This window comes from Oryx dammah, unplaced genomic scaffold (genome assembly GCF_014754425.2).
Source record: "Oryx dammah isolate SB20612 unplaced genomic scaffold, SCBI_Odam_1.1 HiC_scaffold_7, whole genome shotgun sequence".
Classification (NCBI taxonomy): domain Eukaryota; kingdom Metazoa; phylum Chordata; class Mammalia; order Artiodactyla; family Bovidae; genus Oryx; species Oryx dammah.
The window spans coordinates 35533352-35556695 of NW_024070191.1; the positions used below are offsets into that span (position 1 = coordinate 35533352).

The 23344-nt window shown below is 40.4% G+C and overlaps 1 protein-coding gene and 1 long non-coding RNA gene across 2 annotated transcripts in view; both read right to left on the reverse strand.

Annotated features, from left to right (window-relative positions):
• KAT6A (lysine acetyltransferase 6A) overlaps window positions 1-23344 on the reverse strand; it is a 101451-nt gene that overhangs the window by 21567 nt on the left and 56540 nt on the right. Inside the window, exons 7-8 of the mRNA XM_040242996.1 lie at window positions 21368-21486; window positions 3146-3261 (exon numbers count right to left, since the gene is read on the reverse strand). Of these exons, the coding sequence (XP_040098930.1) occupies window positions 3146-3261; window positions 21368-21486 (235 nt within the window). The remainder of the gene's footprint in view (window positions 1-3145; window positions 3262-21367; window positions 21487-23344) is intronic.
• LOC120865687 lies at window positions 10036-20312 on the reverse strand. Its single transcript, XR_005721480.1, has 2 exons — window positions 19934-20312; window positions 10036-10131 (listed from the first exon to the last, which is right to left on the reverse strand). It is a non-coding gene; the product is annotated as an uncharacterized LOC120865687 (long non-coding RNA).

The window sequence follows — 23344 nt, forward strand, 5'->3', positions numbered from 1 at the left end:
GTCACACTATTTTCAGTGTGACCTTCAATTTGTTAATTCTTTTCTTCAGTGTGTTGTTTCACACTGACTGATTTGCAGATATTGAAGAATCTTTGAATCCCTGTGATAAATCTCACCAATTATTTATAATCATTGCTTATGATCATTTTAATACATTGCTGCATTTAATACATTGTTGCATTCAGTTCAGTTCACTCTCTGCGACCCCATGAATCGCAGCCCGCCAGGCCTCCCTGTCCATCACCAGCTCCCGGAGTTCACTCAGACTCACGTCCATCGAGTCCGTGATGCCATCCAGCCATCTCATCCTCTGTCGTCCCCTTCTCCTCCTGGCCCCAATCCCTCCCAGCATCAGAGTCTTTTCCAATGAGTCAACTCTTCGCATGAGGTGGCCAAAGTACTGGAGGTTCAGGTTTAGCATCATTCCTTCCAAAGAAATCCCAGGGTTGATCTCCTTCAGAATGGACTGGTTGGGTCTCCCCACAGTCCAAGGGACTCTCAAGAGTCTTCTCCAACACCACAGTTCAAAGGCATCAATTCTTCAGTGCTCAGCCTTCTTCACAGTCCAACTCTCACATCCATACGTGACCACAGGAAAGTCAAGTCAGGAACAAAATCAAAAGGAAAAGCAAGGTTCCCAAACTACTCAAATATGTGAGAATCTGCCTTTTTAGGATCTTATCTTAATATGAACTTGTAGCAAAAAGGTTATTAAGAAACTAAGGCTCTAAACAGCTCAGGAGTAGAGAATATTCCATGATCACAGTTCTTCTTGCCTTCAGCCTATTTATGTCATGTCTTTAAAGGCAGAGGAGGGCCCTCTATGGACCCATCTGCCATGTGTGTGCATCACATCGCCCTGCAGGGGAAACCTCAGGTTAAAACCTCTGGTTTATATTCTTCAACGTCTGAGACTTAATCATACTGCTCCAAATGAAGCTGCTTCATGGCTGTTGTTTCATTTTGTTTTTTTAAAAATCATGGATGCAAGACTACTTGATATATACCACACACACAAACATCTGAATATGATAGGAGGTAATACGTAATCCCATTTCCCATATGAGTTTTCCTTTTACGATCTTTTCTTCTTTGTTTCTGCTCCAACTGTCCTACTTTGCATGCTTTAGGATTCGGAAAATTTTTCAAGTGTTTAGAACTTTTATTAATAAGAAAATAATTTAGAGGTAATTTAGCAGAGAATAATAGTCATTAACAAAGTAAAAATATAGGTTTATTATTTAGAAAACATGTGATCTCTAAATATTATAGTCAACTAAAGTTTAAAGAACTCAGAAGTGAAACAAGTCTAAACTCAATAAAACATGGTTTTTTGAAAATGAAATTAAGAAAATTAAGACTATATAGATAGAAAAAATAATTATTACTAAAAAACTTATAAATTACACAATATTATCTGCTATTTTCAGGGAACCTTTCACAATGGTGACTAATGAAAAGTACAGAAAATGTCTAAAATTCTACTTAGATGTATGTTACAGTTCTTTTCCTACTGCTTCTTTCTGTTACAAATCCTATTAAAAGTCTTAGGTTATTTATTTTTCTGCTGGCAATGTTTGTTCTTTCATTGGTAACTAACTCCCTCAAACTTGATTAAGAAGTCAAATTCTAGGGAGAAACTCATCAGAGCAAAATGCAACGTTTTTAATCAGACTTAATATCTTAAAATTGACGGCCTCATTCACATCTTCTCTGTCTCCACTCCTGACTAAATGAGCTCCTCTCCTCCTCCCGCCCTGGAAAGGACAAGAGCAGGTGCCTGGGGCTCCACTCTCCTCATGGCAGCCGCTAGGACAGGCGACACACAGGCTGAACAGGCTTTCTGTTCTAGGCGGGGCACTCTTGTGATCTGCACAGCTGGTAAAGAGCTCACTTAAAAATGGTAATAATTTATTTTAAACCTAATGATGAAATTAATTCTTCAACTTTGCTGTTCTTGATTATACAATACCCTGGCTAGCCATAACTCCTGAGGAAGACATTGCATTGAATACCTGTGTTCTATAGGTAGTTGAGGAATTTCTTTCCCTCTTTGAACAAATATACATAATATATAATATTTTTAACAAACTCAGATTGTTATTCTTCCATGAAATAAATAGAATATTGCCTTAAAGGTCTAACACAGAGTTTGGAGGTAACTGATCCTACAATAAATGGCTCTCAGCTACTGTGTTTCATAAGCTTATATGTTAATTTCCTGGGGTTTTGCTTTCTACCCCCCTCTCTCTGTCACTGAGGTCTGGGACTCACTCCTGTTTTTCTAATTTGCTTAGATTTGTAAGCCAGATTGAAGAATTAATGACTGCTATACTTCAAATGCTAAGCCAGTGATTAATTTTTTGACTGAATCTTATTTTTCAACTCTTTTAATTTCAACCCTAAAAGAAAAAAATAACTGACGTTATTGAGCACTCACCATTTTTAAGTGATTTACATGATTCTACTCATTTAATGTTCACAATAAACCTCCTGAGGTCAGAACTATTATTATCCCTGTTTTACAGATGAGGAAACTGAAGTACCAAGTAGCTAGGTAATTTCTAATGTTATATAGCTTATAAACATCAGAGCTGAGTCAGGAAACGAATCTGGCTTCACTAAGCTCACTACATTGTCCCAAAAAGCGGGTGACTGATGGGTTTTTATATCTAGAAACCCAAGCCATTTATATATAATTTTATACCATTTGGCTAATTATTCCTGGGAAAACAAATAATTTACTAAGTTTGTTAAATTATAAAAATTTAAATAAAATGCTACTCAGTAAAACTTTATTTATAGTTAAGTATTTCTCTTTATAAGAAGTTTTTGGTGTGAAATATGAAGGTCAATTTCTCATAAAGAAAAATGTTCCCCTTTCATTCTGACCGTGTGTCAGGTTTCCGATCGTAAGTTTTTGGATAGTAATAGTTTTTGGATAGGTTACAGAAAAGAAAATCTATTATAAAGCCAACTGAGACTAAGTGGCTGGCAAAGTATGCTGCTATTATGGACACTTAAAACCTACCCATTTTCTTGAATGTACAGATAAACTGGGTCACAACAATGTCTCCAAGATCACTTCTAGTGCTGGAGTTCTAGGAATCTAAGAACAAAAGGTAAATGGCCTCTCAGAACATACCTTGAGTATTCTTGAGGATATGGAGAGGAGTACCAGGTATGAATTTCATACTTCCCAAACTCAATAACAGAGGGACAGCGGACTTGTGGATCAGGAGGACCAGTCACTCCAACTTTCTGTACAGTGAGAAAATACATTGATTACATCAGTTAGCTACATTAAAAACACTAAGATAGGTAACAAACAAAACAAAAAAACCATCTGAACTGAAGTGTCCTGTTCTCAGGATTCCACAAGGAATTAGAAAAGCCAGAAACAGGCTAATGAGTTTTGAAATAAGCTGTCTTATTCTTTAAAACGAGCAACCAAACGAAAACTAAATATGCTAATAAATCTCCTAGAACCAAATGCAGTTGGTGACACTATAGTTTCCATATTTAACAATACTGTGAATATCCTCAACTAAACTCCTTCCTTAATGACTCAGCAGTTAAAGAGACACCGCCGGCACGTGGGGATTCGGAGTCAGGGGTGGGGAGGAGGGCCTGCTCAACACGGAGTGCACACAGAAAGCAATCATTCTCTAGCCTGCACAAGTAGGTACTAAGAACAATATGAAAAGAATATACCAAAACAAGAGTCTTCAGTCCATTGTACACTTCTCCTTAAATTTCCTTCCTAGTAGCTTTTCACAGGGGAATTTGATTTGCCCTGCACCCAATGTAACAAGACTCGTATATGCATATAGGCATACCTCAGAGATACTGTGGATTCGGCTCCAGACCACAGGAACAAAGTAAGAAGCACAATAAAGCACGTCACAAATTTTTGGTTTCCCAGTACATATAAAAATTATGTTTACACTCTGGTCTATTAAGTTTGCAATAGCATTATGTCTTAAAAAAAAAACAAAAAAAAACGGACATGCCTTGATTTAAAAATATTTTATTACTGAAAAATGCCAACCATTATTTGAGCCTTCAGCAAGTCCCATAACAGATCACCAGAACAAATACAATAATAATGAAAAAGTTTGAAGTATTACAAAAATTACCAAAATGTGATACAGAGACATGAAATGAACACATAAATGTTCTTAGAAAAAATGGTGCTTGCTGATAAACTTGCTCAACTCAGAGTTGCCACAATTTTCAGTTTGTAAAATACATTATTATCTGTGAAGCACAATAAAGTGAAGAGCAATAAAAGAAGGTATGTCCCCATGTGTGTTGTATATATAACATATAATACATAACCATGTATAATTATCATGGATATTCTATAAACATGAATTAACGTTTTTAAAAATGGAGCTAGAATTCAACCTAATCAAACACAAGTATTAATAACTCTTAAAAGGAGCAACCGAAATTATCCTTCACCACTTTATGCTTTAAAAACCACTGAGAGATTACTGAAAGTCCCTTGCTGGAGCTCATGACAAACACACACCCCACTCACCCCCACTTCTAACAAATCTGAAAAGATATAATATCAAATTTATATTCTTTATATAAATTTATTTAAGGAAAATGCCTCTTCACCATAACTCATCTGAGGACTCCCTCTGGTCTTTCTAACCACTCCCTTTTCTAAAAGGCCAAGGGACGTATCTCAGGTTTCATGTTGGAGCATAGCCAGGTGAAACCTTACCTCTTCCTTAAGACACCTCAAAACAAAAGACAAACATCTGTTAGCTGGATACACTGTGTTACGATATCAAGGAGCACTGAGGCTCTTTCAAGAGCAAAAATCAAAAAGAAAAACACAAGATGGGGTTAGAGTAAGATTTTTTTTTGTTTCTCAAAAGCCAAAGAGAGCTCTGCAAAAGGTTTTAAACACACTGTTCTTTAAACTACATTCCAGAATCATGTACTGTAATTCACAAAGTAGCATCTTTTAGCCTATCTTCACAGCTCCAAGATACAGAAAATATCAGAATAACCAGTCAGAAACCAAATTTAACCTCCTGAGCCAAGGATCACACAGGATGCACACAGGGCGAGACCACGCACCTGCGGCGACATCACCTGCTGCTGGAGAGCCTTCCCGTCTGCGGCCGGGCGCTCCTCCAGGCGGATGCCTGACATGAAGGTGGACACCCAGCTCCAGTACAGCTGTTTGCACATCGCCACCACTAAGAGGGTCTGCGAAAGGCCGGAGGCACGGCACACCTCCCCGCCGTCAGGGCCCTCAGCCTCCTGCACTAGGAAACGCACCCGGCCACCCTCCAGCTCTCTCGTGAAAGAAGCCTCTGAGCCAGCGTGCAGGCGCAGAAGCAACAATGGCTGCACAGTCGGGGAGGAACAGGTGCACCCAGCCACCCGTTAACCCAGTCCTTGCCAAGACCGGACTGCCAAGCCTCAATTACAAGGGCGTCTTTGACTTCCTGTGTGAATTTCAGTCAAAATGTCGTTAAATATGCAGCTTTCCAAAGTAGCAGGTATTCAACAAATCAAGAGCACATAAGTTGTTTAAGCTTTTAACTGAGGTGCTCTCACCCTGAGCCTTCCTTCTCATTCGAATACGCCAGAACAGCTAAAACAAGACGTACATTCTGGGCCAGAATGGGCTGTCCAACCTAAGAAAACATGGGAGGGGGCACCGAGTGCACTGGTAATTGGGCTAAATCAAAAGAGGTAACTTTAAATATGCCTATTCTAGATAATGACACTTATTACCAGCAATTTTGGAGAGAAGATTGTTACTTTTCTGCCAAAAACTCCACTTCCATCCAATAGAGAGAGACCACTCTTGTATACAGAGACCCCCAGTCTAGATCTGGTACAAAAGGAAAATTACAATTGAAGTTGACACAGCCCTGCCCCCTCCCCCACCAGACATTTCTTTTCCATTCCCTGTGGGAGTGACATTTTGAGGTGGGAGTGGAAGGTAGGATTCCCCTTAGTATCAGCACGAGAATGTGCAATGGTGGGAGAAGATATGTCTTTCTGACATTGGAACATTTCCCATGAAAACTTTAATAAAAAACAGTCCTGTTCCTTAAGGATTAAAAGTTACCTGATGAAAGAGATGTGTAAGAATGAGGTCACATGCTGCGAGGTGGAGAGAGCATGAACTGGGAAGAGCGAGCCTCAGCATGTGTGGGGTACCGCCTGGGCAGACCCTGCATCTCACACTGTCATCTCCGTCATTCCCCATTCAGTCCTCAAAGCAGGAAACACATGCCCACTTCACAGACAGGGAGGGATGTCGGGGAGGGAAACCAGGCTCAGAGAAGTCGAGAGGTAGAGAAGGGCAGCAGAGGGACAGCAAGAGTGAAGCACAGACAGAAAAGAACCGGCCAGGCACAAGGCCAGACAGAACGTACGGGGAGCCCCCAACTAATTAATTTCTGAACTCCAAAAGTTTGTAAAGGTTTTTGAACTAGAACTTAGCTTTCCAAAGTACACATCCACAGCCTCTTATCCAAAAGGCTTGGAATAGAATGTGCTTTGGAATTGTGAACTTTTCTCGTTAGAAAAGTGTTACAGTACATATATGTATCTTAAATCAACAGCCTCAGTAGGGTTTGGGACAATACTGCATAATCAGATACCTTAATATTTCTTCAGCAAAGCATATGAATATTCATATTAAACAGGATAACTGAAGAATATATTGGGCCTCCCTGGTAGCTCAGATGGTAAAGAATCTGTCTGCGATGCAGGAGACCCAAGTTTGCCCTGGGTCAGGAAGATCCCCTGGAGAAGGGAATGGCAACCCACTCCAGGATTCTTGCCTGGAGAATTTCATGGACAGACCATGGGGTCACGAAGAGTCGGACACGACTGAGCAACTAACACAACAAAGAATATACATATATGTATACATATATATATAGTCTCAAATCATCAGGTTATGTTTTGCCAAACAATTAGGATAAGATCTTACAATATAATGACTTCTAATCGGTTTTCATTCTCTAAAGAAGATATATATACAGATGGGCAATATGCACATGAAAAGATGTTCAACGTCACTAGTTACCAGGGAAATGCAACTGTAAATCACACCCATTCACACCCATTAGGACGGCTACTAAAAATAAATAAACCTCCAGAAAATGCCAAGTGTCGGCGAGCGCGTGGCCTTTGTGTATCTCCTGGACTGTTCCAGGCACAAGCCCCTGCCCCCAGCCTGTGACTCCAATACTCTGCTGTTCACTCCCTCACCTTGGTCAGCCTTCTGCTACGTGGTGGACAGTCCCTAGCTCAACAATTCAAAACTGCACAAATCTATCCCTCCCCTCAGAGTTCTCTGCCCTCCACCGCCTGCTTTTTCTCCATAATGTTACCACATGATACAGTATTTACTTTAATCCATCCCCACTACTAAACTGTTAGCTCCTGAGAATAAGAATTTTTTTTTAAATGTCTGCTTTGGTCTGTGTTTTATCTCTAGTGCCTAACGGCACACATGGTAACCAGTACCCGGCAACGTTTACCGTTAAGTGAACGTTATCTATGTTAACAACTTCAGCTATTACCCATGCAGTTTCAGCTGTTACCTGTGTGCTGATAACCTGGCAAACCTACCCGGAAACCCTCCTGATCTCCACATCCATACACACGACAGTCTAGACTTCGCACAAGCCCCCACCCTGTGTAACCACGACTGGCAGAGACCGTCCAAAGAAGCTCCCCTCCCCACATCCAGTATCATCATCTACTCCAAAAAGAACACTGGGACCTACGTGGTTCTGTCCTTTCATTAGACCTCAACTGAACCCAGCACTCTGCCTTTCCCATCCTATCCTAATCCTTCGCACAACCTCTGCCTCCTGGACCCCCTCTGCCTTCATCCAGGCCCTGGTCACCCCTCACTGACCACTGTGAGCGCTGGATTGGAGGGCTTCCTTGACCCACTTCACACTGCATCACCAGAACTAGGTTTCTAAACGCAAATACAACCATGCTGTCCTCTTTAAAATAAACTCTTCAGGAGCTCCTCAAGAGCTATTTAACTTCTTTAAAGAATCACCGTAACTAGAAAACAAAGTACAGACTGCTTAACATGGACCACAGGATCTTTGTGACCTGGTCTTCTGGACTATACTCACCTTTTCAACCTCATCTCTTAACTAAATGCCAACTGAAGAAATTACACACAGCTCCAAGTGTTCAGTAACCTTTCTCACACCCAAACTATTCCATGAGAAATGCCCTCCTCTCCCCATCCAGTAGCTAATTCTCATTCGTTCTTTGAACACCCTAGTCAAATACCACCTGCTCCCTGAAGACGACACGGATAGCCTAGGCAGATGCCTTGCTGTCATTCTCCCGGCATCTCAAGCACATTTACCGCAGACCAGCAGTCAAGGATTAGAGATCTGGAGTCACACGGTCTGGTTCAAATGCTGATTCTGATACTGATTAACTATGTAATTCCAGGTATGATAATCCTTCAAAGGCTTCAGTTTCTTCAGATGTTTGAAACAGGAACAAGTAACAGCAAGATTTTATTAAATGCAAAAGCTGACACATTAACGGTGAAGGCAGTGAACCTAGAACGCAGTAACAGACCCCCCATTACAAACCACAAGGCTTCAGCTTCTGGCTTATGAATGCATGCTGCCTGGGGGCAGGGACACAGCTTCTATGTGTCTGTGGGTTTCCAGCACCCACCACTAAGACAGCTAGCAGAAACTGGCATTGACTCAGTGCTCAACACATGCGTGACTCACCAAGCGCTCTGCAAATATCAATTCATTTAATCCTTTCAACAAACCTATTAGGTATAGGTAACTTAGTCGACAAAGGTCACTCAGCAGAGACAGGATTTGAACCTGGGCAGCTTATTTCTAATACCTAGGCTCTTAACCACTATCTTAATGAATATTCAATAAAATTTTGCTAAACTGTCCAGTCCAGCAGGATGGTTCCCACAAAGAAGGGCAGCAAGAAGAAGAAGGGCCAGTCGGCCATCGACAAGGAGGTGACTGGGGAACACACCATGGACACGGGCAACTGCGGCGCGGAGCGGACTTCAAGAAGCGTGCCCCGGGCACTCAAACAAACCCAGAAATCTCCCACGAAGGGGGCAGGAACTCCAGTTGTGCGCCCTGACAGCAGGCTCAACGCAGCTGCTGGGCCAGAGTCAGGACTCTCCCACACTGTATCCAAGGGGGCTGTCCAGAAGGTGAAGATTCACCAAACAAGCTCTATACACCGGTTACCTGCATTACCTGTCCACCACCGTCAAAAAATCTACGGACAGTTACTGTGGGTGAGAACTCACGGCTTAGAGTGAGAACAGCCTTTGCATCTTGATTTTCCTATTGGAGTTGTAGCTAATAGGCATGCATATCTTCGAGCAGTTTCAAATTACAACACTACCTAGAGAGCATTTCCTAATCCTAGGCCTGGGCCCTTCTCCCTACTCCCCGGAGTTCATGAATATCTGAACAGGGCCTAGGCAGGATAAGGTGGTTTTAAAGTACATTCTGGCTTGAGAATGACTGCTTAGGTAGTTGGGACATTGAGGGTAAAATGTCAATACTTTTACATGCATTTTGGTAATTCTAAGATAAATATTTTCCAAGAAAAAAAATAATTAAATAGGGATAACAACTCTTAGAGTGAAGAGAGTTGCTGAACCTAGTTTATTTCATTTCTAATTAACTGTTAAATTCTTTATGCAAAGAAAAAAGTTATTTCAAAAATGCTATTTACTTTCTAGAAACACACACATACACAATCAAACTCTTCAAAATTAGAAAGCACTAAAATTACTAAGTAAATATAATGCACTATTTGGTGATATTTTATGTAAAAACCCATTCTATGTATGTATTTCGAGGAGGCGGTCACGCTCTTCAACGTGATAACTTAAATACAAATGCTTCTTTTCAGTGATGAATCTTCTAAAAAAACCATTCCTTCCAAGTTCACAAAATCACTTTTGAAAGATAATTCCAAATAAAACCCTATACTACCAATTTCTTATGCTTCTGTTTTTTTTAAGAGGTGGCTGTTTTTTATGGAAGTGTTCACTGAATAGCTACTAACGATGGAACATAGTACCAGGCAAACTATACCCTTCTCCTGGAAATTTTTTTAAAAAAAGCAAAACCAATTATTAAATGACCCTTTTTGAAGGGGGGGTGGGGGGTGAAAAAAAGAAACCCTGTAAAATACTTCAATAATGTTTGACTTACTTAGGTAATATATCACACAAAATTTAATTGCTCAAGATCATCACTATAAGCTATCACTATTGGGAGCTGCTTTTGTGACTGGTTAAAGCTCTATGAGAATTCAAATTATGTCTCACTCACAGCCCCTGCACCTAGCAATTTCTAGAACAGGGTAGGTACTTAAAATATGATGAGCTATTGATTGGATGGATTGCCATCTAAGACACTGTAATAAAATCTTCCTGCAAAATTTGTGGAACAAAGGTTGAAGCAGTTTCTACTATAGCATATTTAGGCTCTCCAAAATGACTCTGTATGTTTTGTTTATGAATGCTGTCATTATTTAAAAACATCATCTAATCTAATCAATAGTGAGTCCCCCCCCACTGCTTTAACTCACTTTCTCTAGGACATTAGGTCAGAGAGCCTGGAAGCTGTTCTTAACATCCCCTTACTCTTTTAAACTACACATGAAATCTACCAAGTCACACCGACTCCGTCTCTGAAAAGGGTTCTAAATTCACCTCCTCCTCCCCCATCTCCACTGCCTCTCTAGTCTAAGTCACCATCTTCTTCCTTCTCGATCACTGAAAAAGCCTCTACGTTTGTTTCCCTGCTTCTACTCTTGGCTTGGAATATGAAGAATTTCAATCCATTCATATAGTGGCTAAAAAAAGAGACTTCAATTCATATCTGCTCTATTTCCTTGCTAAAGTCACTCAATGATTATAGAAGACGTGGTATTTACATACAAGGGAACACTACTCAGCCACAGAAAGAATTATCATGACATCATTATTTGTAGACTCTAAAAAGAAAAAAAAGACACAAATAAATTTATTTAAAAACCAGAAGTAAGACACAAACATAGAAAACAAACTAATGGTTACCAAAGGGGAAAGGGACAGATGATACATGCTACTATATACAAAAGAGATGAACAGCAAGGGTATACTGTAGAGATATATTGTAGGTATATCCTACAATAAAACACAATGGAAACACCATCTTTTTAAATCATTCAATGCCTTCCCACTACAAGTGCAATAAAAACTCCAATCCTAACTTATGTCCTCATTTTATCTCCAGCTTCATCTTTTGTGGCTTTTATTCAATGCACTCTGGTTGTCCTGGCCTTCTTTCATTTCCTCAAATGTACCAAGTTCTTTCATGCCTCCAGACGTGTACAGGCAGCCCCCTATGTCTGGAATACTCTCCTCAGCAGCTCTTTGCCTTGCTGACTTCCTACTCATCTTTTAAGTCCCTGGGTCAATTACCACTGCCTAGGAACACCAGAGACTGGTACAGGAAGTGCCTACTATGCCCTCTCAGCACATTCCTACTTTCTTCCCACTACTTATCAGCTTCTAACAACAGACTTATTTGTACAACTGTTTACTATCTGTTGCACTCGTGAGACTGAACGTTTCATGAAGGCAGAGTCTGTGACGGTCTGTCTACCCTATAGCTCCAGCTCCACGCCAGGCACATGAATCCTGAGTGAGTGGACTTCATGGAGAGATATCATCATTAGAACTTCAGCACACTGCACGGTAGTACACTAAATTACTTCCATAGTGTGCTTAGGAGGATCAGCACAGGTTAGGACGCACAAGTCTAGCTGCCTATTTCCTTGGTGCCAGATACGTACATGGACAATCACAAGTTTAATAAAACACTGGAAGAAACATACTGTCTCCACTGGGCCTCAGCAAGGCTCAGCACCCCTTTTAACTCCCCCTAGTCATCGTCCTCTTCACATCTTTTCTCTTTACACCTATTATTACAACTTCTGGCTCATTTCACGCAACAGAAAACTTCATTTAAATATCCACTCAGTAGACAAATATTTACTGAGCCTTTACTATATTCCAAATACTCAGTATAAAGCAGTGACCCCAAAGAAAGTACCTGATCTCAAGGCACTGGCATCCCAGAAATGAATATTTACATTTTTAAGTAAGTGGTGAGTAGCTTGTAGAACAAGCATGCAGGTAGGGGGACAAAGAGTGACACAGTGGGGATAAATGCACAGTTTCAGTTTGGGATTTAGGAAGAGCCTCTCTAACAGAAGACAGAAGCAGAGACCTAAACAGAGTGAGCAGTGAGCAGACCTGCTCTCTGGACCAGAGGAAGGGCCATGCAGACTGGGAGCAAAAGTGCAAAGGCTCCGAGGCGCAAGAGTGCCTGGTGCATCTGAGGAAGAGAGGGGAGGCCTGTGGCTGGTGAGGTGTGAACAAGAGCCAGAATGGGAGGACAACGTGCAGGAGGCAGTAGAACACAGCCACAGTGGGTCTCTTTAAACAGTCTCAGTAGGACTGAATGACACTAGAGGCTTTCTGAGCAGAGGAGTGGAAAGTCTGAAAACATTTATTCCGGCCCCCGTGTAAAGAATACAGCTCAGACACTGGGGTGAGCAGCAGAAGTGGAAGCAAGCACATGAGTATGGAGACATCAGAGCAGCCCAAGAGGAAAGGAAGGCAGCTCAGGCTAAGAAGGTGGGTGGGGAAAGAAGCAGTCATGTTTTGGAGACATTCTGGAGGTAGGACCAACAGGATGTGCTGATGAACTGAATATGTACAGGGCATGAGACAGAAAAAATCAAGGATGACACTTCTTTGGGCCTGAGAAAGCGAAAGAACAGAGCTACTGCTGATGCCCATTATCCATAAAAGGAACCAGGGATTCTCAGAGAAATGGCTGAATCTACAGCGTGAACACGGGAGCCTAGGATATACTGCTGTGGCTAAAAGCAGATATGAAGATGGGCTATATAAATATTGAATCATTTCACTGTACACTTGAAACTTTTTTACAGTTATATAAAATTGAGGCCAATTATACCTCAACTTTAAAAATCACCAAATGAATAGAATAAACTGGACAAAGTAACACACACACACAAAGAAGCTCTCCCTGCCCAAATCTGGAACAACCTGTGCATCTAAAGAAATACCAGTAAAAACAAATGATAAGATAACTCATAAAACAACAATCTGTAAGTCATAGATAGACGGATGGATGGAAGGATGGATAGATAGAAAAAAGGAAAAGCTCTTCCTTATATTAGTATGCCAATTAAAAGACATATGATGGAATTATAAAATCATCTAATTCCATCTAAAGCAACCAACAAAGTCCAATGGATAAAATCTGTTGAGAAACAGCACATATTTAAACAAAGTACATACCCCAAAACTACTTAATTACAGAGGGCAAATGAGTTCACAGATAAGAAACATGGCATGATATCACTGTAACCAAGTGATCAAAGGACACGTCACCATTGTGGATGTTCTACAAAATAAATGACCTGCACTCATCAGAAATGTCAAGGGCATGAAAAATAAAGACTGAGAAACTGTTCCAGGGTAAAGGAGAATAAGGAGACATAGTGAGTAAACAAAACACACAATCCCCAGCTGGCTAGCTGACCAGGACAAGGCTTCCTTTCCTTTTGCTATAAAGAAAATTAGCAGTGCAACTGGTGAAATTGGAATAAAGTCTCCAGATCAGATAACGTGTTTCATGGGTGTAAATTCCTGATCTGGACTGTACTGTGGTCACCTATAAGAATGTCCTTGCTTTTAGGAAATACACACAAGTAAATAGGAGTAAAAAGCATTAGTACACGTCTGCAACTTAATTCAGGAGAAAAGGTTCTTAAAAAGGGAAGAAACGACAACCTGACTGAACAAGATGGCGGAGGAGTATATGGACGTGGAGGACATCTCTCTCCACAGATACATCAGGAGCACACCTTCAGACACAGAAGTGCGTGCAGGACACGAGCTGGAGCAGACAGGAGGACCCCACCAGAGGACACGAAGACAGAGAACCACGCAAAACCTGAGATCAAGCCCTGGGCCTCTGGAGTGGGAGCACTGACGCCAAGAGCCTAGACTAGCAGAGAACTAACCTAGGGAGAGAAGAGTGAGAGCTCACACAAAGGACACCCCCTGCACACGAGAGCCGGCAGCTCCCGACCACCAGCAGCACCCTGTGCAGCACACCGCACCTAAGCAACAGGCCAAACAACAATACAAACCCAGCCATCAGCAGACAGGATTACCCTTCCGCAGCCTTGCCCATCAGGGAAAAAACAAACACACAAACACTCAGCACAATCTCACTCTAGACGAAGCTTACTCAAACCACTGGACCAACCTTAGGAGCCCAGAAACCAAAAGGAAGAAAGAATTCAACCTTGAAGCCTGGGAAAAGGAGACCTCAAACACAGTATGTTAAAAAAAATAATGAAAAGGCAAAGAAATAATGCACAAATGAAGGAACAAACTAGAAACAGAGAAGTCCAAATAAATGAGGAGGAAATAGGCAAACTACCTGGAAAAGAATTCAGAATAGTGATAGTAAAGATGATCAAAAACCTTGAAAGCAAAATGGAGAAAATGCAACAATCAATTAACAAAGACCTACAAGAATTAAAGAATAAACATACAGAGACAAACAACACAGTCCCTGAAGTTAAAAATACTCTAGAAGGAATCACAGAATATCTGATGCAGAAGAACGAATCAGTGAGCTGAAAGATAAAATGGTGGAAATAACTTCTGAAGAGCAGAATAAAGTAAAAAGAATGGAAAGAACTGAGGACAGTCTCAGAGACCCCTGGGACAATATCAAATGCATGAACATTTGAATTTTAGGGGTCTCAGAAAAAGAGAAAAACAAAGAGTATGACAAAATTTTTGAAGAGATTATAGTTGAAAATTTTCCCAACATGAAAAAAGAAATAGTCAATCAAGTCTAAGAGGCACATAGTCCCATACAGGATAAACCCAAGGAGAAACATGGCAAGACACATATTAATCAAACTAACAAAGACTAAACACAAAGAAAGAATATTAAAAGCAGCAAGGGAGAAGCAACAAGTAAGTATACACTTAACATAAGCGTAAGGGAAACCTCATACACTTAACAGCTGACCTTTCAGCAGAAATTCTGCAGGCCAGAAGGGAATGGCAGGATATATTTAAAGTACTGAAAGATTACTGAACCTAGCAAGTACTGGAAGTACAACCAAGATTACTGTACCTGGCAAGGATCTCATTCAAAATTGATGGAGAAATAAAAAACTTTTCAGACAAGCAAAAGTTGAGAGAATTCAGTACCACCAAACAAACCTTACAACAATATATAGTCAAGAAATATGAGAAGAAAAAAAATCTACAAAATCAACCCCAAACAATTAAGAAAATGGCAATAGGAACAGATATATCAATAACTACTTCAAATGTAAATGGATTAAATGCTCCAACCAAAGGACACAGACTGGCTCAATGGATACAAAAACAAGACCCATATATATGCTGTCTATAAGAAACCCACTTCAGACCTCAAGACACATATAGACTGATAGTGAGAGGATGGAAAAATATATTCCATGCACATGAGAAGCAAAAGAAAGCTGGAGTAGCAATCCTCATATCAGAAAAAAACAGACCTTAAAATAAAGATTATAAGAGATAAGGAAGGACACTACATAATAATCAAGGGATCAATCCAAGAGGAAGACATAATAATTGTAAATATCTATGCACCCAACATAGGAGCACCTCAATACATAAGACAAACACAAATACATAAAAAGAGAATCTGACACTAACACAATAACAGCAGGAGACTTTAACAGCCCACTCACACCAATGGACAGATCATCAAAACAGAAAATCAATAAGGAAACACAAGTCTTAAATGATACATTAGATGAGATGGATCTCATCGATATCTTCAGGGCATTCCATCCAAATGCGGAAGAAGACGTCTTTTCAAGTGCATGTGGAACATTCTCCAGGCTAGACCACATCTTGGGTCACAAATCAAACCTCAGTAAATTTAAGAAAATTGAATTGTATCAAGCATCTTCTCTGACCATAATGCTATGAGACTAGATATCAATTTCAAGGAAAAAAAAAACTGTAAGAAACACAAACACATGGAGATTAAACAACACGTTCTAAATAACTAACAGGCTACTGAAGAAATCAAAAGGGAAATCAAAGAATTTCTAGAAACAAGTGACAATGAAAACACAACTCAAAACCTGTGAGATGCAACAGAAGCAGCTCTAAGAGGGAAGTTTATAGCGAAACAATCCTGCCTCAAGAAACAAGGAAAACATCAAACAGACAACCTAACTCTACACCTACACTGGAAAAAGAACAACGACAAAACAAAATTAGCAGAAGGAAAGAAGTCATAAAGATCAGAGCAGAAATACATGGAAAAGAAATGAAATACACAAGAGTAAAGATTAACTAAAAGTTAGTTCTTTGAGAAGATAAACAAAATTGACAAATCTTTAGCCAGACTCATCAAGAAAAAAAGAGAAAAATCAAATCAACAAAATTAGAAATGAAAAAGGAGAGGTTACAACAGACAATGCAGAAATACAAAGGATTATAAGAGACTCTTATGAACAACTATATGGCAATAAAATGGACAACCTGGAAGAAATGGACAGATTCTTAGAAAAGTTCAATCTTCCAAGACTGAACCAGGAAGAAATAGAAATTATGAACAATCTAATTACAAGCACTGAAACTGAAGCTGTGATCAAAAATCTCCCAAAAATCAAAAGCCCAGGACCAGATGGCTTCACAGGAGCACTCTATCAAACATTTAGAGAAGAGCTAATGCCTATCCTTCTAAAACTCTTTCAAAAAATTGCAGAGGAAGGAACACTTCCAAACTCATTCTACGAGGCCACCATCACCCTGATACCAAAACCAGATAAAGACAACACAGAAAAAGAAAACTACAGGCCAGTATCACTGATGAACATAGATGCAAAAATCCTCAACAAAATTTTAGCAAACAGAATTCAGCAACACATCAAAAAGCTCATACACAATGATCGAGTTGGGTTTATTCCAGGAATGTGCAAGGATTCTTCAATATACGCAAATCAATCAATGTGATATACCATATTAACAAATTTAAAGATAAAAACTATGATAAAACCATATGATAATCTCAATAGATGCAGAAAAAGCCTCTGACAAAATTCAACACCCATTTATGATTAAAACTCTTCAAAAAATGGGCACAGAAGGAACCTACCTCAACATAGTAAAGGACATATATGATAAGCCTAAAGCAAACATTATTCTCAATGGTGAAAAATGGAAAGCATTCCCCATAAAATCAATGACAAGACAACGGTGTCCACTTTCACCACTATTATTCAACATAGCTCTGGAAGTCTTAGTTACAGCAATCAGAGAAGAGAAAGAAATAAAAGGAATTCAGATTGGAAAAGAAGTAAAGCTCTCACTGTTTGCAGATGACATGTTATTGTACATGGAAAATCCTAAAGACAGTATCAGAAAATTGCTAGAGCTAATCAGTGAATTTAGCAAAGCTGCAAGATACAAAATCAATACACAGAAATCACTTGCATTTCTATACATTAACAATGAAAAATCAGAAAGAAAAATTAAGGAATCAATCCCATTCACCACTGCAACAAAAAGAATTAAATATCTAGGAGTAAACTTACCTCATGCGAAGAGCTGACTCATTGGAAAAGACCCTGATGCTGGGAAGGATTGGGGGCAGGAGGAGAAGGGGACGACAGAGGATGAGATGGCTGGATGGCATCACCGACTCGATGGACATGAGTTTGGGTAAACTCCAGGAGTTGGTGATGGACAGGGAGGCCTGGCGTGCTGCCATTCATGGGGTCGCAAAGAGTCGGACACGACTGAGCAACTGAACTGAACTGAACTGAAACTTACCTAAGGAGACAAAAGAACTGTACACAGAAAATTATAAGACACTAATGAAAGAAATCAAAGATGACATAAACAGATGGAGAGATAGTCCATGTTCCTGGGTAGGAAGAATTGATATTGTGAAAATGACTATACTACCAAATGCAATCTACAGATTCAATGCGATCCCTATCAAATTACCAGTGGTATTTTTCTAGAACAAAATTTTTTAATGTTTTACTAGAACAAAAAATTCCCAATTCATATGGAAATACACAAGACCCTGAATAGCCAAAGCAGTCTTGAGAAAGAAGAATGAAGCTGGAGGAATCAACCTTCCTGACTTCAGATTATACTACAAAGCTACAGTCATCAAGACAGAAATACAAAACAGAAATACAAACCAATGGAACAAGACAGAAAGCCCAGAAATAAACCCATGCAGCTATGGGTCCCTTATTTTTGACAAAGGAGGCAGGAATATACAATGGGGCCAAGAAGGCCTCTTCAATAAATGGTGCTGGGAAAACTGGACAGCTACGTGTAAAAGAATAAAATTAGAACACTTCCTAACACCATACACAAAGATCAACTCAAAATGGATTAAAGACCTAAATGTAAGACCAGAAACTATAAAACTCTTAGAGGAAAACACAGGCAGAACACTCGATGACATAAATCAAAGCAAGATCCTCTATGACCCTCCTCCTAGAGTAACAGAAATGAAAACAAAAGGAAACAGTATGGGCAAGTGGGACCTGATTAAACTTAAAGGCTTTTGCAGAGCAAAGGAAACTATAAGCCAGGTGAAAAGACAGCCCTCAGAATGGGAGAAAATAACAGCAAAGGAAACAACTGACAAAGGAGTAGTTTCCAAAATACACAAGCAGCTCATACAACTCAATGCCAGAAAAATAAGCAACCCAACCAAATGTGGGGAAAAGACCTAAACAGACATTTCTCCAAAGAAGACATACAGATGGCTAACAAACACATGAAAAGATGCTCAACATCGCTGATTATCAGAGAAACGCAAATCAAAACTGTGATGAGATATCACCTCACACCAGTCAGAATGGCCATCATCAAAAAGTCTACAAACAATAAATGCTGCAGAGCGTGTAGAGAAAGGGAACCCTCTTCCACTGCTGGTGGGAATGTAAAGTGGCGCAGCCACTATGGAGAACAGTGTGGAGATTCCTTAAAAACTAGGAACAGAAGCAGCATATGACCCAGCAATCCCACCCCTAGGCATATGCCCTGAGGAAACCAAAACTGAAAAAGACACATGTTCAGTTTTCACTGAAGCACTATTTACAATAGCTAGACCATGGAAGGAAGCAACCTAGATGTCCATCGACAGATGAATGGATAAAGAAGTTGTGGTGCGTATAACAATGGAACATTACTCAGCCATAAAAACAAACACGTTTGAGTCACAGTTCTGATGAGGTGCATGAACCTAGAACCTATTATACAGAGTGAAGTGAGTCAGAAAGAGAAAGAGAAATATTGTATTCTAATACATATACAGAATCTAGAATAATGGTACCGAAGAATTTATTTACAGGGCAGCAATGGAGAAACAGACATAGAGAACAGTCTTATGGACATGGGGATAGGGGAGGAGAGGGTGAGAAGTATGGAGAGAGTAACAGGGAAACTTACATTACCATATGTTAAACAGCCAATGGGAATTTGCTGTGTGACTCAGGAAACTCAAACAGAGGCTCTGTATCAACCTAGAGGGATGGGACAGGGTGGGAGACGGGAGGGAGGTTCAAAGGGGAGGGGATATAGGTATACATATGGCTGATTCGTGCTGAGGTTTGACAGAAAACAGCGAAATTCTGTAAAACAATTACCCTTCAATAAAAAAATAAATTAAAAAGAAAAAAATTTTTTTAAAAAGTGAAGAAACTCCTCTCTCCTTTGAATTCCCACTGAACACCATGTAAATGCCTACTGGAGTACCTGTAATTTTTTTTTTTTTTTTAACTTATTGTCAGGAAAAGAACATGCCTTTAGAGGATAAGCAAGTTGTCTGAAGTATAAGTCAATAAAAGACCAAGGCTTGAACCCAGATCCCCCGACTCAGAGCCAAACCTGGTTAAGTTCTAAGATGGTGAAATGCTGAGTAAATGTTTCCTGAACATTCATACTGTTGTTTTTATTTTTCAAAAATGCATAGGAATGGAGGCGCAGACGTGGAGAGCAGACTTGCGGACACAGTGGGGGAAAAAAGAGGGCAGGACAGACGGATAGAGCAGCTCCAACATACACACAACTATGTGCAAAATAGACAGCTGCCAAGAAGCAGCTGCGTGACAACGCGGGGGGGCCAGCTCGGCGCTCCACGACGGCCTGGGCGGGACGGGGGGGGAGGGAGCCCCCGGGGGGGGGGGGGGCGCATATGCACGCACGGCTGATTCACCTTGCTGTGTGGCAGAAAGTGACACAGCGTTGTAAAGTGATTATCCTCCAATTAAAAAAAAATACATAAACTATCTGTTCACTAGTCAATCTCGGAATCCAAAGAGGTTCACCCACACATCAGGAATCCCCAGCAGTGGCCTTATAAATTCTTAATTTCAAGATAAGAGATAGAACTCAACTTGGCCTACATAGTGAGTTGGTGGCAAAGGAGCAAGACAAAAGATAAGCAAAATCCAAGAATCTTCATGATCCACACCTGCACTTTTCCTATCTTTTCTCCTGCCATTATCTATACCCTTGTTCTCTGCATTTCAAAGAATACTTTCAGATCTTTGCACTTCCGTTTTTTTTCTAATTAATGAGACCACATTCCTTGTCATCCAGATAAACTCCTTTACATTTCTAAGACCAGCTCTCTGACTCCCCAGAGAGAAGTACAGGCTTGCCTCCTCTACTCCCCAGACTTCACATATTCTATAATTAAACTTCCACATTAAGGAAATTATTTACAAGTCTCTCCTGGCTTAGAAGGAATCCTGTCATTTACTTTGGCATCTCCAGCAGCTGGCACATAAGCAGGTTCTGTGTCTGCACGTTTATATCTTGCTATGTGACAACAAAGGATTAAGGCACAAGCATTTAATAAATATTTCCTGAGTTAATGAATATGTGTTTCATCACCTGAGAGAGGTTTGGTTTTTGTTTGTGTGCCAGTCAAATCCTAAACTCTTCTTCATATAAGACAGAAAATAAATCAAGCTCATTTGATAGTTAAAGCAATGTATTTATCTGCAAAACCAAACCAATTACCATGGGTTTGGAAAGAACACCTTAACCAGCAGACAATGGACATGCACAAACCACATCAGACCAGAGGGATGAATAAACTGCTACTGCTTTACCCACAATATAATTAACCCTGTTTCTTACCCACGAACAAACTGACTGTCCAATGTGAATACTCAACTTTACCTGCAGTGCTTGTTCTTGGATGTCACGAAATAATTCCATATCCTTCTCAGTCATGATTTCCTGGCTCCCAAAAAGCCGGTCCTCGCTTTCTTGTTTGCCATCCCAGCCATCCTGATTGTCTGCACGTTAAGAAAAGGCTTACATGTTATTGATGCTATCATGAGTTCAGCACACAAACTAGAACAAATTTCAAAAGTCTTAATATTATTTATATAAAAGAGAAAAGGACAACACTAAGCTGACTTCCAGAAAGATACTGGTCAATAAAGGATATGTACATATTATATCTGCCTTATAATGAAAACCCGGAATTGACTTTAAAGCTTTTTAAAAATATTACATAACTAAAACTTCATTTAACAAGACTGTATTTAAACATACACATACATATATATATATATATATAAAGTAGAACAGGAAAAAGGTCTAAGGAATATGCAGTCTATTCTGAAATAACAAGAATATAAAACTTTTAACACATGTCAACACGCAAATGTTGCTTTTTCATTCTTTGGTAGTATGGAAGAAGTTTATGGTATAGCAAGACATAATGTTCATCACTTTAGAGTAAAACAAGAAAACTTTGCTCCTCTTAAAATTCTCAATGATTCCACAGTCTTCATAAGGCCAACCCATTCTTATCTCAACAAAACAGTCAATTTCAAATGGTTATTTTAACTGATGCCCAGTGGCAACTCCCCAACTCCCCTCCCATTCTGGGTGCCCGTTTAAAGCACAAAGTCCAAAGCCTGAGGATCACAGGCAGTAACCCCCTGGGAAAGTACAAGAAATTAAAATAAGCATTCACTAAATGACACACCTTCCTCAAATGGGTAAAGAAATGAGTGAGAGGAGGACTGGGGGGATCAAGCAGAGCATTAGCCTTTGCATTTGAAAATGACAGCAATGTGGTCCCGCTGCTTCTCTGAATGTGTGTGGCTGAAAAGACCCGTTAGGGACAGTTCTTTTGAAAAATCAACTGTATACACAGTTACTCATTTCGTGGAAGAAGGAACAGGACAGGGGCTCAGTGTCCACGATAGTCCTAAACTGAAAAACACGTGTCTGATCTGAAGATACTCTGAGCCTTCACTGCCCCCTAGTGCGTGCCACAGCGGGCCGCAGGCCCAGGTCGGGTACAGCCCTCCACGCACTCTACCAGATGGTGCAGGCTGCCTCCTGAACTACAGCTCAGAGGCAAAATGACAGAGCCCGTTAAAGCCAAAGCCACACCTGAAACTCAGCAATGGTTCTCCACACACTCGATACATTTGCTCTGATCGAAAACTTCTAACACTTCCAGTAGTTTTCTAATAATCTACCTCCAGTGAAATGGTTAATTCAGAAATCCCTTTTATCACCCTCTGCTTTACGAGATTCTTTCCTAAGTCCAACCTGAACGGCCTGCATGTTTTCTCAGACAAATGTACTCGGAGTGGGCCTTATCTTCAGTCTACATGGCTGATAAAGACTTAAAAAGTAAAGCCTAAACCATACTTGGCTGATTGCCACTCAGGTGAAAGCATCAAAGGGGGCGGATCTGACAAGGATGAGGATCTTCCCCTCCTGCAGCGGCCTGGTCCATCCTTTATAGAAGCAGGAATGATACGGAGTGGCAGTACAATTCCCAGTGGGACAGTCAGGGGGAAGGAATCAGAGTTCAGACTGCCACCCGCAGCCCGTGAGGCACCTTCTGGGCACACACAGCCCACGACCTGAGAGCCCACTCTCACTCTTAGACTTTGCTCAGAGCCCTTCCTTCTTCCTTCACATGATCGGGTGCTGTCAGCTCCACAGCGATGAGACCAGCTCATCAACACTGTCTCCTCCGACCTGAATTATCCGCTACACTTTTAACTCTTCTTCACAGATCTTATCTAATCTGAAAATGAGGGAACTTAGCCTGAAATGTAGGCAAATGTTCTGAAGCTGTGGCTCTCTAAGAATAATCCATGAAAAATTACAACTGTATCTGCC